This window comes from Zeus faber (genome assembly GCF_960531495.2).
Source record: "Zeus faber genome assembly, chromosome: 6".
Lineage (NCBI taxonomy): Eukaryota > Metazoa > Chordata > Actinopteri > Zeiformes > Zeidae > Zeus > Zeus faber.
The window spans coordinates 19,698,047-19,713,733 of record NC_137201.1 but is presented as its reverse complement, the minus strand read 5'-3'; the positions used below and the strand labels follow the sequence as shown (position 1 = coordinate 19,713,733).

The 15,687-nt window shown below is 44.5% G+C and overlaps 1 protein-coding gene across 1 annotated transcript; it reads left to right on the top strand.

Moving 5' to 3' along the window:
* Positions 1-3,356: 3,356 nt before the first annotated feature.
* On the top strand, positions 3,357-12,431 carry LOC307231440 (anoctamin-9; the record flags this gene model as incomplete). Its single annotated transcript, XM_080002146.1, has 24 exons — positions 3,357-3,377; positions 3,893-3,967; positions 4,066-4,188; positions 4,514-4,650; positions 5,083-5,132; positions 5,250-5,308; positions 6,164-6,243; positions 6,752-6,886; positions 6,981-7,074; positions 7,170-7,230; positions 7,715-7,797; positions 7,912-8,016; positions 8,121-8,285; positions 8,460-8,496; positions 8,970-9,081; positions 9,174-9,231; positions 9,332-9,429; positions 9,512-9,708; positions 9,813-9,965; positions 10,160-10,307; positions 10,427-10,549; positions 11,230-11,323; positions 11,403-11,515; positions 12,112-12,431. 24 exons carry the CDS (start codon positions 3,357-3,359, stop codon positions 12,125-12,127), a joined length of 2,337 nt encoding a protein of 778 aa, XP_079858272.1. The 3' UTR covers positions 12,128-12,431.
* Between the last annotated feature and the right edge of the window lie 3,256 nt (positions 12,432-15,687).

Sequence of the window (15,687 nt, the reverse complement as noted above, 5' to 3'; positions counted from 1 at the left end):
TAATACTAAACTCAATAAATTCAGTGGCCTTTATTGAGTTCTGCTAAACCTGCTACTCAGACAGAGAACCTGAGTGCTCTCAATAACTGCCCATTTAGTTGGAAACTGTAGTTATCTGTCCATCCATCCATCCATCCATCCGGCCATCCAGCCATAATCTATAATTATTATTAGGAGTTAAAATAATTAGTAGCCCACAGGACTAGAACCCTCTTGTTTCTGCTCATATTTTCATTATTATTAATCTTCTTGACATTTTTCGGGCTAAAAGTATCTGAAACACGCAACCGCAGTACATCCAGCCACCTATGCTCTCTGTGAACTGCATAGTGGTTTCTAAAACCTGAACCGATTCTGCATTTAAATGGAAACTGTAACTTGTGCTGCGTTTCACAAAACCCCAAAAACTATAATCTTAGAGGCAATTTATTTGGTTATATATCAAATATGTTAAACTGATCTAACGTTTGAGATTGAAGAATTGGGAAATTTGGAATTGGTATCTATATAAAACTATGTCTTTTACGGAACCTTGGAAGCCTGTAATACGTACCTAACATGACTAAACTGGACCCAGCCTATTTCTGCCTGCAGCTATATCTATAATTATTGTTAGTGATGATGAATTTTATAGGGAATGCTATGAGTTGCTATGGACTCCGGTTGCCATATTTGGAGGATCACTTCCATTGAATTGCATAGTCAAACTGTTTACATTTAATTTTAAAGTTTAATTTGACGTCACTTGTGCAAGTACAAGTGACATAATTTGTTGCAGCTTAGGAATCAGGACGCAGGACTCTTGTGTCAGGGCTAGGAGAATCAAAGCTGTTTTCAACCTTATTTAAATCAAATGACAAGGCAATAAAAGACAAGGTAAATTACAGGAAGGAATTGGCTTTAGGCTGGTAGGGTACCCCCTGTTACAATCACTACTTCCTCTAATGACACTCTATGAAGGCTGCCATTAAATAAACCATGTTAATTAAGGCATGTCTGTGTGTCATTTTGACTGCCATTCAAGCTACATATGTCTTTGCTGGTGAGATCAAACTCAAGTGAGGGTCGGTTTCTTCAGCTTCCACGACTTCTCCCAACCCCACCTTTCCATTCAGTTCCCAGTCAGACAAACTTAGCGGCCCCTGCAGCAGCAAGCCCTCCTTTACCCTTTAAGTGGTTAACAAAGTCATTTTTGCTCATGTAATTATGTGAAGCCTCTCGGTGGGGTGTGGTACGTGTGCAGAAATACAGCCGCTTATTTCTCTGACCACTTTTTCCGCAGCCTTATATCACCTCCACTGCTTGACAGATGGGTCTTGGGTGTGCTCTGCCTTCTAAGCAAGGGGAGTTTCTAAGAAAAATGGAAAATATCGTCTCTAATAACAAGGCATGGATGCCCACCCATTGGACATGCTCTTTTTTTTTGTCATTTTTCAACAGAGAAAGAGCCATGGAGCAAGAACATGTTTAATGTATATATGTTTATTTATTCAACTCAGACATTGCCAAATGGCAACCTTTGGGTCGCGACCCCACATGGGGTCACTGGATGTTGTTAGGAAATTTCTGATAAATTGATATATGCGTGATATATTTTTGCTGAGTAATGTAGTTGAATTGGTTTGAAACATCTCAAAATTTCTACATAGTCCATTTGGATTCTCAAATTCACATTGACAATCGATAAGCAATGTGGAATATCTGTACTTTAATGTCAGTTTTGAAAGAACAATAACAAAGTTTATTATTTTGCCTCTGTTGCGTATATACTTAACAGTATGTCTGTACTTGTACTTCATTGTATCCTGAAATGCACACACTGTAATCAACCAGAAAAAGTGGAACATGTACAGTACTACCTCATTGCAGGAAACACAATATCAAGACAACTCACCTTTTGCTGTCACTGAGGAAGGCAAAACACCATGTAATATTTTTATTGTCAGATCTCTTGGGGGAAACAGCAGGCAAGATATACCGTGACATTCTTAAGTTTTCTAAATAAACTGATTTAGCTGAAGGAATATTAAAGTTTTCTTTCCTGTTCCACTCCAGTCCAGCTGGTGGCGGTCATGCACCTGCTTTGCCGACCGCCAACAAACACTTCGGAAGAAGAACGCTGTCGTCGCCGTCAGTTATGCGAGTAAACATTACGCAATAACGTACATTAGAACGTGTTGCGGTTTATTTTAAGGGAAAGAGAACCTTCTCCGATCAGTATTTATACACAGAGGGTTACTGACTATATCGTATGTAGTGCTTTAACTCACCAACTTAACGGAACCAAAATCCGACATGACTTGTAAAAAGTGCTCCGTTGGCTCGCGTTTAGTTTCAAGAGAACGTGGAGCCAATCAACGCTTGGCAATTGGGTCACATGATCACCAAAGGCGGGCCTCGAAGACAATGCCGAGATTTGTGATTGGATGAGACGTGCCGCAATGCACCGTGGGACTCGTAGTCTACTCCCGACCAAAGCAGGTGAATGAAGAATGAATGGGATTATTATTTATTATTATTATTATTATTATTATTATTACTATTATTTGGTTTTTTTTATTGTAACTTTTGCAAAGTGAATCAAACGTATTCAACAATAATTTAACAAACACTAACAGAAAGGCTGATGAAACTGATTCCCTTTTGGAAGAAAAACACTTATATTACAGTACTATACGCTGTTTGTTGCTTTTGTTTTTCTCTTCCACTTCTCATCATAAAACATTATGAATTAATTGGATTTTCACTCCAGGATCCTAGACCACGTTTTATAAATACACACACTTCTCCACTCTATGAAATGTTACCTCAATTCCCCACCGGGATCAACGAACGTATGTTTTTACGCCGTAGTGTCGGACACGTTGCGTTGTAGTCGACGCTCGGTGAATATCAACTCGGGTGGCGCCCTCTGGAGGCGAACAGCTGTATGTGCGCATTTTGTGGCGGAGTCGCACGCGTTCTGCAGAGCGTGTGAATGAGATAAAGACATTTCCACGTTTCATAGTCCACAACAAGGTGCAGTCGAGTGTTGGCTCTGTCCACCGCTGCTCACGCGAGGTGGGTGCTTTTGGTTGCATGATTGGAAACCCGGTGAACTGTACCACAAGACAACAATAATAATGATAGTAATAATCAAATAGTAATAAATGCAGTGACATCACAGCAACAGGTATAGTGGCTTTCACATTCCTCAGCTTGAACACGGCCGCGTCTGTTCCTGGAGGAACAAATGCGGAAGTTGCTGCTTTCAGAGCCTCACAACACACATTTATTTACCAGCTCTGCGACCCGAAGGCTCTGGGATCAATAAATGGTAACAGAGACGTTGTATTCAGCCTGAGCATCAGTGCACTATGCCCACCCACAGGAGGCAGGTAAGTCGTCAGATTTTTGCTGCGCTACGGTCATCCTCACGCTCTGAAAGCCACCGGAAAGCCACAGGACAACTGTGTTATTACTGTAAAAATTATTTCTGATGTGATATTTTGAGCCATTGTCTTTGAAATGATGACATTTGCTTTGGGCTGCACTAGATCCCAGGCAGTACAGTATGTAAAGATGCTGACACACACTTGGTTGCCACAGGCAAATGCGTTTTAATTGGTGGCTGTGGACTTTTGGCAGGGGTTATCCAGACACGTCCACCAGATTGCAAGACAGAATGCAAGATATTTCTATTATGAATGCCACGCTGCTCAGCCTGCTTCATCCTCCAGCAGCAGTCTGACACTAACACTCACAAGGCACTGGCAGGCTGAACAAAAGAATCCCCCCCCTGGGCAGCCACTTTAAAAGTCACACAGCAAAATCCCTCCAGTTAAAAGCCATGTTTACCATTTGTCTCGCCTCTTGACCTGTCCCCGTGTTCCCTTTTTCTATTTGGTTGTAGCCAAGTATTGAGCTTCTAGAATTCATTGGAGTGGTCAGGGAGAATGGCGGTGAGCCTCCAGCTCTTCCTCTGGTGGTAAGACAGCACGGTGTGGTCCCTCGCGACATGATCAGATTGAGTCACGGCGTATATCAGCGTTATTTCAACCTGAAATCTATGACTCCTGTGCACAGCACACCCCGCTGTCGTACGACTACATCCTGGTGGCCAAAACAGTCGACGACCAGGAGAAAGAATCGTTCAAGAAGCAGCTGGCTTTCATCGAAGAGCTGAAAAGAAAGAACTTCAAAGTCTTAGTAAGTTTGTAAGTTTTTATCGAAATCTGTCTGTCTGTCTGTCTGTCTGTCTGTCTGTCTGTCTGTCTGTCTGTCTGTCTGTCTGTCTGTCTGTCTGTCCACTCACCTATCTATCTATCTATCTATCTATCTATCTATCTATCTATCTATCTATCTATCTATCTATCTATCTATCTATCTATCTATCTATCTATCTATCTATCTATCTGTCTATCTATCTGTTTATTTTATACAATATATATATGGCTTATATTTTTGAGCTATCCTCTATCATTGTTTATTATTATTTATCTTTTATTTACTTGTTTGTTGTTATTTATGGTAGAAAATCATCGATGATGATGTCATCTTCTATGGGATCCAAGCCCCCAAAGAGACTTTTGAGCGATATCGATACCTGCTGAAGGTGTCGGACGCCTGTAACTGGAGCTGCGATCAGAATGTGGTGCCGCTCAGAACCAGGTGAGAGACAAACGCCGATGTACTTCCAGGCTGTGAGCATCGCACGCGATGCACCGAGGTGGCGCAGCTTGTTCCCCTCTCTGTGAATGAATCGATGCGTCAAGCTCATTATTCCGTCCCTGGAATGAACCGCAAAGAGTCCTGGAATGGGATCGGTTATTTCCTCCTTAAAGTTCCATTTGCTTTTATTTTTAACGCCCCTCGTGATTGTTTTACTTTGTGTGTCGTGTGTTGTGAGTGACTGAAACGTGCCGTTTGCGTTTTTCCATATGTGCAGTTTGAGATAAGATAACGAGAAACGCAGACTAATCAAAAAGCTTAAAAAAGAGCCTCGGTGAAGAGTTACGATCAGAGAAGATAAGATGAGATAAAAAAAAAACTTGATTGATCCTCGGAGGAAGAGGAGCCTTATTGACCTTTCACTTCTTACAGGATAAGAATCGTCCACTTCATCCTCAATCACACCTATATCAGCACGGGAGGTGAGAAGGGTTTTTTTTATTTTATGTTTTGTTTTTTTTGGGGGTTCAAGTTCTGTTTATGATGTCTATGTCATCGGACTCCTGATGTTTCACCCTCACATCTGATCATCTCTCCAGAGGATCTGCGTGATCTGATGAAGAAGAAGGTTTTTGACGCAAAGTTCTGCTTGCATGAGGTACATTCTATGGAAAGCGTTGATGCTGCTTATCTGATGTCGGCTCCAACATCTGTTTCTCACGAGTGCAAGGTTTCCCCCTCGCACCCGCTGTCTGTGGAGGCTCGGATAAGCCGTCGCTGTGCAGCCAGTCGTGATGATGGCTTTGTTGATTTTATTTATAATTTTTTTGTGCTTTCCGTTTGTTTCGACCGTGACAGAATCAAATGTGTTTGAGTGGAATAACACGGTTCAAAATGCAGCTTTCACTCCTTCTCTTCTCGTTTAAAAAACTGGATGCGTCATCTCTCTGCCAAGTTCATTCACACACCTACGCTGAACCCGGTGATGTGGTGATCTGCACAACGCTCACGTTCTTACAAGGCCGCCGCCTTTCGCTCCGTGAAGAACAATTAAAATCGGGTGTAAATGTCCGCGATGTCACCGTCGAGTTTCTGTTTATGGAACTTTTTGAAGATGCGACGCTGAGGCCATTAGTCATCCCTGTTTCTTGTCAAGCAGGAATGTGTGTGTGTGTGTGTGTGTGTGTGTGTGTCTGTGTGTGTGTGTGTGTGTGTGTGTGTGTGTGTGTGTGTGTGTGTGTGTTGGGGTAGAGCATGAGTGTGGAATTACCACAGAGAAGATTTAATGTCAAAGTCTATACATGTTAAATACATCATAAATACATGTGTGTAGTTCTCTGACTGTGTTTGTGCATTCATATGATTGTGTGTATTCCTCTGGTGGTGGTCTGTGTATGTGTGTGTGTGTGTGTGTGTGTGTGTGTGTGTGTGTGTGTGTGTGTGTGTGTGTGTGTGTGTGTGTGTGTGTGTGTGTGTGTGCGCGTGCGTATTCCTCGGACCGTCTCCCTCTCAGAAAAAGAAGCAGAAGGAGCTGAAGCGCAGCTGGGCACGATGGACGGCCTGTTTCCAGGGGCAACCCATCACTGCTGTCAGGTGAGAAGCTCCGTCTATTGATTATTCTGCTGCTTTCTCTGCTGCACTCAGCTCGTTTCTATAGCGATGAGGCTGTTTGGAAAGATCACTTCTTCTGCCCTCGGCTTGCTGTGGGTGCTGTGTGTGTGTGTGTGTGTGTGTGTGTGTGTGTGTGTTTGTGTGTGTGTGTGTGTGTGTGTGTGTGTGTGTGTGTGCGCGTGCAAATGTTTGTGTATTTGTACGTGTGTGTCTGTGTGTTTAATGCGTGTGTGTCTGCATGTGTGTCTTTGTGCATGTCTACGTGTTTGTGTGTGTGCAATTATAAAATATGTGTGTGGGTGTGTTTCTTGCTTCTTTGCCTGAATTCTTTTTGTCGGTGTGTGCTTTCGTGTCCTAATGTTTGTGTGTATTTGTGTGCGCGTGGGCGTCTGTTATGTGGATGTGTGTGTGTGTGTTTTACGTGTGTACGTTCATGTGCATGTGTGTGTGTGTGTGTGTGTGTGTGTGTGTGTGTGTGTGTGTGTGTCAGGAACTACTTTGGGGAGAAGGTGGCTCTGTACTACCTGTGGCTGGGCTGGTACACGTGCCTGCTGATCCCGGCGGCGCTGATCGGCTTGGTGGTGTTTCTCTACGGCCTGAGCTTCTTCAACAGCTCGCCGCTCATGTGAGTCCAGACCTGCAGCTCCTGCAGCACTGTATGAACCGAGTATCAACAGAGTACTAACGGAGCGATAACATAGCTGCGGGTTGCCCTCTAGAAAGGAGGTGTGCGAGTCCAACACGGTCATGTGTCCCCTCTGTGACAAGAGGTGCAAAGTGTGGCAGCTCTCTGACACGTGCACATACAGCAAGGTACCCCAAAACACATGCAACCACATGAAACAGTGAGACGCCGACTGTGTTAATGGCGTTTTCCATTGGCGCTCACTTGTTCTTTCTTTCCGCAGGTCAGCCTTCTGTTTGACAATGTTGGCACGGTCGTCTTCGCTATGTTCATGGCAGTTTGGGGTGGGTTTCTTCTTGCACCAACGAATATAATGGATTTCGCAAACGTTTAGTTTAGATTCAACCGATTGTCATTGCACAGATTACAAGTACTGAGGCAACGAAATGCAATTCTCTGCATTTTACCCATCCTAGTAACTGACGTTTGTAGGAGCAGTGGGCTGCCATATAGCGGTACCCAGGGACCAGTTAAGGGGTTAAGTGTCTTGCTCAAGGACACATCAGCACGCTACCAGGAGGAAGACGGGGATCGACCCGGCAATCTTTTGATTACCAGTCGACCCCCTCTACCTCCTGAGCCCATCAGTACATAAAAAAAAAAACAACGTAGCGGTAATAGTTTGCGCAGCAATTTAAAAAGCACAGAAAGCTTATTACAGAAAGAAAATCTATACAGAACATTGACCAGGCAGGTAAAGAATCACCAATCTGCTGATACTTCACTAGTGTTGCTAAATGAAATTATTCCAATTACTGATTTTCACAGCAACGCTGTTCTTGGAGTTCTGGAAACGGCACCGAGCGTCCTACGTGTGTGAATGGAAGGTCTCTGAATGGTGTGAGGAGGAGGTACAGTGCAACACATCTCTTCAGGTTTCCCAATTCGGTTCTGCTGCCTCGCTGACTCCTAATGTTAAAACTGGTCTTTTTTTGTTTTGTTTGTTTTTTTTTACATACTTTTAGGAGGAACTGATTCTGGGAATAGTGAACAATGAAAAGTCTGTTCCAAAGGAATACAAACACTCTTATCTGCGCAGCACCGTGGTGTTGGTCTGTGTCACACTAATGGTAACTTATTTAACACATTATCAAGGATGGCCAATGGGACTGAGTAAACACCCAAATGGAAAATAAAAAACCATGCGTGAATGCCTTCATGTGTGCGTCCTCAGATTCTGGTGATCATCGGTCTGACCCACGCCCTGGTAGTGTTCAGGGTGATGGCCGCCGTGCTGCTGGCCGAGGGGTCTTGGAAGTTCCTGAGCGACCACTCCAACACCGGAGCCATGATGCTGGGGGCCTTCCTCCACTACCTCATCATCACCATCATGACACGGGTACCACAGCCCCCCGTTACCTATCTACTATGTCACTTCCTGTGGCGATGGACAGTCTGATCCATGCATTTATATATATATATATATATATATATATATATATAACTATATGAAAGTCATAACTGTGGCATAACTGAGGTTTTCGTATGTCCTGGAAAACATTTATGTTCACAGATCAACAGGATCGTCGCTATGAAACTCTGCGAAATAGGTGTGTTGCTCTTTCATCCCTTCTGTTAGTTGTTTTATTGCGAAGGTGGGGAAGTGGATTAATCATTACATCGCTGATAGCAGTGCAGACAGTGGAGATAAATAGCAAAAACAGAGGTGAAAGTGACTTTGATGTCAAAACAGAAAGGTTTTGACTATCTAAGCAAAAAAAACCCTTTTTTCCATTTTCCAAGGCGAGGTTTCATCCTTTTATTGAACAGAATTGTTGTTAAATTACTGGCTGACTACTTTTTCAAAATGGAAGAGAATACTTCCCCTGGTTCCCCACCCCTGCTTTCAAAGTTGTAAAGTAGAAACTCTTTTTATTCCCCTGCTTTACAGTCCTTTTCATATTGTTAATTATATCTATAACTATATACTTACTGTATATCTAATCATACTACATTTTATTGATTGAGAGTGCGCCCCCTTGTGGTCAATTACTTAACTACCGGTCACCATTCAATTCTCCAGAGAAAACGAGATCTTTCGCTGCCACAGAAAGGAGCTTCACTGTCAAGATGTTCACCTTCCAGTTCTTCACCTACTTCTCCTCACTCTTCTACGTGGCGTTTTTTCTCGGCCGGTAAGAGTTTCCGTTTCGCCTTCCGGGAGTTTTTCTTTTTTTAAATTGACGTATGACAGCGATACTAGCATGGTTGGTGTCTTACTTGGCAGGATAAACGGCCATCCCGGCGGCTATGTACGGATTGCAGGGAAATGGAGGCTGGAGGAAGTGATTACACATTTATATCCAAAACAAACATTAAAATATTTCTCAGTAATTTGAACACTTTCTTGTGCTCTAACCTTTGACCTCCTTTCTCTCGGCGCAGTGTCACCCCAGCGGGTGTCTCACAGACCTCTTCATCCAGATGGCCATCATCATGGTCCTCAAACAAACCATCAGCAATGTGTTTGAGTTCACCGGACCGTGAGTGCAGGGGAAACAATCGCTCGGGTTCGCCCCCACACCTCCGGATGAGCCCGCCACTGACGCTTCTTTCCTGTCTCAGCTGGTTCGGCGGTTGGCTGAAGAAGAAAAGGACCCGGAAGCTGCAGAGGAAGTGCGCCCACTGCTACCTCAAGGACGACTCCGAGGACAGCTACGGCTCGGAAATGTGCGACAACTGCAAGCTGAGGGACTGGCTCCGGAACTACCGTCTCAACGACGTCAACTCCTTCAACTTGTTCAATGAGTTCCTGGAGATGGGTATGTGGACGGAGACGCTGAGATAATAACCGGGAGGCTTCATACAAGAGGAAAAAACGAAACAAAAAAAACAAAAAAAACATGTCCCTGTGTCCTGCCCGCAGTGATCCAGTTCAGCTTCACCACCATATTTGTGGCAGCGTTTCCCCTCGCTCCCCTGCTCGCCCTCATTAACAACATCATCGAAATACGTCTGGACGCCATTAAGATGGTGACGCTGGAGCGTAGACTGGTGCCGAAGAAGACCAACGATATTGGTAAGGATCCATATGTACCTAAATACTTAGGGTTGTATCTGTACAGTCTAGACACTGAAATTACAACCACTATTTATATATATATTGCATATATATCCAGTATGCTATGTCCTATGTCTCCTATCCTCCTGAACTGTGTGTAGATGGGTGTTGCCTCCCCTTGTTCCAGGGTTTTTAAAGTGTTTTTTCTTCAGGTGTTTGGACGGACCTCCTGGAAGCCATCGGCGTCCTAGCGGTCATTGCCAACGGGTTGGTGATCGGTGTGTCCTCAGACTTCATCCCCCGCATGGTGTATCACTATCGCTACGGGCCCTGCGCGAATGGAACGGCCACAGAACTAGAGTGAGATCCGTCAGACATCCGTCAGGGGCTCTCGGGTTCATAGAACTTCTGATGACCTCGTTCTTCCACCTCATGTGGCGGTCTGTTGTCAGTGAACGTCTCCTCCCGGTGTCTTTCAGCTGCATGGCGGGCTACATCCGAAACACGCTGTCCATCGCCCACGTGCACGACCGGGACATACGCCACGAGTTTCTGCCCGAGCAGATGCTGACTCAGAGTGGCCTGAACGTGTCGTCCTGCAGGTTTTCGCCCCCTTTTTCCTCTCTGTGCGCCCGACCAAAAGTGGTTTAGGTGGATAGGTTTGCTGCTTTTTTCTACCCAGGCCTCAATAAAATGCTACTCCCATCGTTTTTTAGCTGTTCGTCCCATCCTAAAATCTTGCTCAATGCATTACTATTGACAAAAGCATTAAATCTCCTTTTTGACAATGGGAAGCTCAAAATAAACTTATTATTGAAAATAAATGCAAACTCTTCTTCTATCCAGAACATATTGGGTGCTGTTGCGTACTTTGACCAGTAGGTGGAACTCTGGTGCTGGTAGTTGACCTTGTGTGTATCAGTCAGAATAAGGGATGTGCAGCACCTTCCCAGTGAAATGTGCTAGCCTCGTAGTGTTTGCATGCAATCAAGTGAGGGAGTTGTGCAGCCGCAGGCCCAAATCAGTATTTTTTACCTTAACCACACCTTCGGGTAAAGGATATCACTTCATTACTTACTGCATTACGTTTTGGGAATCAGTTAGTTGGTCAAGTAGAAATTTTTAGGTAGCTATTGTGTTCAGTCTAGAACATATTGTGCGGGTGCGTTGCATTGACATTTCACTGCATATATGTATGAACGTATGTATATGTATGTGACGAATAAACCTTGAATATCAAGGGAGATTATTAACTCCCTGTGTCTTTGATTTCCCTATGCAGCTATAAAGACTACAGGAGCGACGACGACTACAGCTTCACCCCACAGTTCTGGTTAATCCTGGCCGTGCGCTTTGCCTTCGTCATCCTTTTCGAGGTGCGCATGAAGTCGCCCCTTTCCCTTGAAACGGTACAAAATGTGGCGTTGTCATTTATTTGATTCGCTCTTCTTGCAGCACGTTGTGGTCATTTGCAAGTTCGTCGCAGCCTGGTTTGTTCCGAGCGCCCCCATGCAAGTCAAGAATGACAGACTCTTTGATAAATTCAACCGACTGAAGGCGGAGCTCAGGTGAGTCTCGCCGGAGTTTCCTGTCAGGCATTCCTGGGAATGCCATCACACAGGTGGGACAGGTTGTTGACATGACACACGTCCCCATTTTGAAACATCACTTTACAACTATACGGCCATCTCAGGGGTGCATCTTGGAACTCAAACAGCCGTGGAGAGCGGCGCTCAAGCGATGCAAAGGAAAGATATTGCGGCGACGTGTCAGTGCGATTTCAAGAGGCACAACTTGTGACAGCTTCTGAATTATTGATCCCCAGGAGGAAATGAATGTCATGTGCACAGTATAGCACTCCATGTAAAAACCTCTCCTGTATTTTAATGTTAAATATATTCACTTAAACTAAACGATTCAATCACATGATCCCTCGTGACTACTTTGTTATTTTTTATATATTTTTGCATTCACGGTGAACACCGTCTTTGCAAAAGCTTCCAGTTCCAGATAATGTCATGGAGTGCATATTAATACAATTTATAATCCGGTTATAAACCATTGCACTGCTTGCACCACGGAGCTGCCTGACATCAGACATGTGTTGACCCTGATGCAGTAGCCGATCATCCCCCCCCCGTTCTCCTTTCTTTTATTATTACAGGTCATTTGACGTGTGAGGTGGACGAGAGGAAAAGCTTTTCCACCTTTTGTTGTGATGTGGACGCGGAGAGGCGTCAAGTGTCCAAGTGCCCCCAGCCCCTCGCTGGAGGGGACGACACCGGGGATCTGCACCGCGTGTTGCCGTTCACTGACGATGATGTTGGACCAAAAGGGAAACCTTTCTCGATGTAACACAAAGCAGTTGTACGCCATTTCATTCAACGACGCGGGACATGTCGACGGACCTTTTATTGTCGCTTTTGAATTGCACTGATGTCCATCTATTGCATCGTGTAAGGTGTGTGTCCCGTTCTGATGAAGGCCTGCTGTAAAGCTGTTTGGTTATTGCACATTGTTCTGATGCTTCGGCAACGCTTTAAGACTCGCTGATGGGTTGGGTGGCCTGACAGTCGAGTGGATTGCCTTTTGTATCACATTGTGGTGTAATACTATATATTTGTAATAAAACTGGATGCATTTGTCATTTTGAAAGGCCACCGGATACCAATTGTACTGTGTTTGTCGCAATTTATTTCGACCTAGCGCTGCCCATAGCAAAACACTTCCTCTGAACAGGTGGATCCGTCCGGCGCGTCACGTGGTGCCTCCGCCTTCCCGCAGGTGTGCCGGGCAGGTGAGCGGCGCGGGAGCCTCCTCGGCCTCCGTAGGGGCTGATTTCCGCACCGACGGCGCGTAGACGCGTCGGACCGAAAAACCCCAAATGACCGTCGGACATAGCGACATAACAACGACGACGACGACGACGACAGGGAGAGTGATGTAGAAATACAGCTCAGCTCGTAAAGCCGTAAAATGCCGGAGTTCTGGGTGGCTTTCGTTTTAACATGCACCGCTTTCTGGCACCGAGCGACCCCGGTGACCGGTGACGGTGAGTGCGACTCCATTATTAATCCGTGTGTGAACCGAGTGCTTCGTCGCTGGTCGGAAATATCATCATATCAATATTTTTGAATTATGACTTTTTGTTATTAGTTATAAAACCCCCTTCTTCCAACTATAGCAGGGATTCCAAAACCGTGGTCCGCGGCTCCCTAGGAGGGGTCCGTAAAGGACTTGCCTGTGGTCCGCTGCAAAAAAAAAAAAGTTTTTTTTTGTGCGTATTTACAGTTATCAGTATATATTTCCCAAAAAATATCTCAAATATCTCCCGCCCTCAAAATTGAAGGTGTACGAATTTTTAAATATAAAATAAGTAAAAACAACGTGTTGTTTGGATGCGATGTAGTAAATGTGTAGCCTCATTTTTTTTAATTTTTTTTATTTCAGCCAGAGCCTAATCTGACATTACAGTGGCCTCAGTAATATTCCATGTCACTGTATTACTTCATCCAATATATAGATATTTATTTATTTATTTTTTCCAACTTTACGTAGAAAAAATAGTTACTAACACAATATACGAGATATTCCGCAAGTGCTTTCCCCAGATTTAATGACGGTTCATGGAATTACAGTGTAATATATGATGATGACTGGCTTTATATCGCACAACACCAGTTTCATTGGTTTTTAAGTGTGTCAAACGCGCACGCACGCACCGATGGCCGCTGTCGGCCAGTGTTGTGCAAAAAAGTGATAGTCCGCCAAAAAACGATTGCCAAAAGGTGATTGCAGCAACTACCTTGTCACCGAAACGTTATTTATGCCTCAAAAATGACTTGGTTTTACTCATGAGGGTTATATTGTAAAGATCACAGCCCACCCAGTCCCCTTAACCCGCTGAAATGCCTTTGAAGAGCCAAAAAAGTAACATGTCGTTTTCCACCTGCCAAAAAGTGATTGCAGCTCCTACCTTGTGACTGAAAGGTTGTTTATGACTCGAATTGTCTCGATTTCGCTCTTGATGGTTATATTTGACAGATTATGGCACAATCAGTCAATTTAATTTTTTTTTATCAGTTAAAATACATTGAAAGGGCCTAAACAACTCATGAAATACAGTTTTGCACTTGTCAAACCATAAAATGCAGTTTTCCCCTTGGCAAAAGGTGATTGCGGCGTCTTCCTAATGACTGAGAGGCTGTTTATGCCTTAAAATGACTTTCATTCATCGGGGTTATATTTGACACATTATAGCCCACCCAGCGGACGGCAATCACCTTTTTGGCGGAAGAGCACTTTTTGGCACGACACAAGCAGCGTCGTGCACGGGGACTAAGCACACGGACGCACACGTGCAGCGAGGCATCTGCAGGTTAATGAGAAACCAGAGTGGAGCAGGAGGTCAGGGGAAGCAGAGCTGCTCTGCAAGTCCATCCAGGTTCCAGACACACAAACACCCACGCACGCACGCACGCACGCACACACACAGACACACACACACACACACACACACACACACACACACACACACACACACACACACACACACACACACACACACACACACACACACACACACCTCACATGCTGGGTTCATGATGCACACATTGAGATGAATGATGTGGGATGTCAAATAAGACCATGTTGCCTTTTGTTTTGCCTCCGTGTTTATTTTTGAACTCAATATTTAAAAACAAAAACAAAAAAAACTTTTAATCCTACTGTTGTTTTACCACCAGATCTGTTCCAACCTTTTGCTGCGGTGGATACAGTGCAGTACATGGTTCACTTGATCTGATTGCCTTCAGACTCGGCACTTGGCACTCAAACACACATAATGTTTGTTCACGCCTTTTCGTGAAGGCATGGTGTTTCAACAGTGTTGTTCAATGGGGAATACAATCAAAGCAAGTGGTGCCCAATTCAGTGTTCAGGAGTTAGTGATCGGTTTTGCGCTTGCAACCATGTGCCATTTAAGACTAAATCAAAATAGCTCCCACGTTGATTCACTGATTGATTCGTTCATTATTTTTCTCTTTAAAATGAATGGTCCAATTCTGGTTAATTATGGGCTAGGGGTTGTAAATGACAAACTGAAGACAAACCCAGCCAAAGTGTATATCTTGTGATAATGATCAGCTCCTTAACCAATAATGTGGTTAAGGATCTGGCTAATATGTGTAACACAGCGTGAGGTGTGAATCTTAGATTTTATCGTTGCCAGCAAAAAGGTTTTACAAGACAGTTAAAATCGCTGGACAAACCATTTTCTCTTACTCAGCGAAACCAGCCGGGGTGAAAAGAGTAAACATCTGAAGTTCACCTTCATGCGCCATTAGTTTCACTGCACTCTTGTGTAACCAGACCAAGTACTACTGGCTGTGTGCTGACTGTTGGATATTTAAAAAAAGAGAAGACTTAAAAAGGTTTGCTGTAGAGTAATGTTCGCGGCGCTCTGATTTTTCAGGTCAGAGTTGCGGTCGGGATGAGAGGTTTGAGGAGAGGGTGGTCTACGCGGGGCGCGGCTTCCAGCTGCGATGTCCTCTGGGGCCCCCGGTCCCACGAAGCTCCCCGCAGACCCGAATGCTATGGATGAAGGACTGTGTCCTGCTGCCTGAGGGGTACCCCTTGCGCCTGCCCCCCTCCGGTCCCACCCAGGTCCTGGTCCCCTTGGAGGGAGTGTCCTACCTGAGCTTTCCCAGTCTGAGCTCCAGGGACCAAGGGAACTACACCT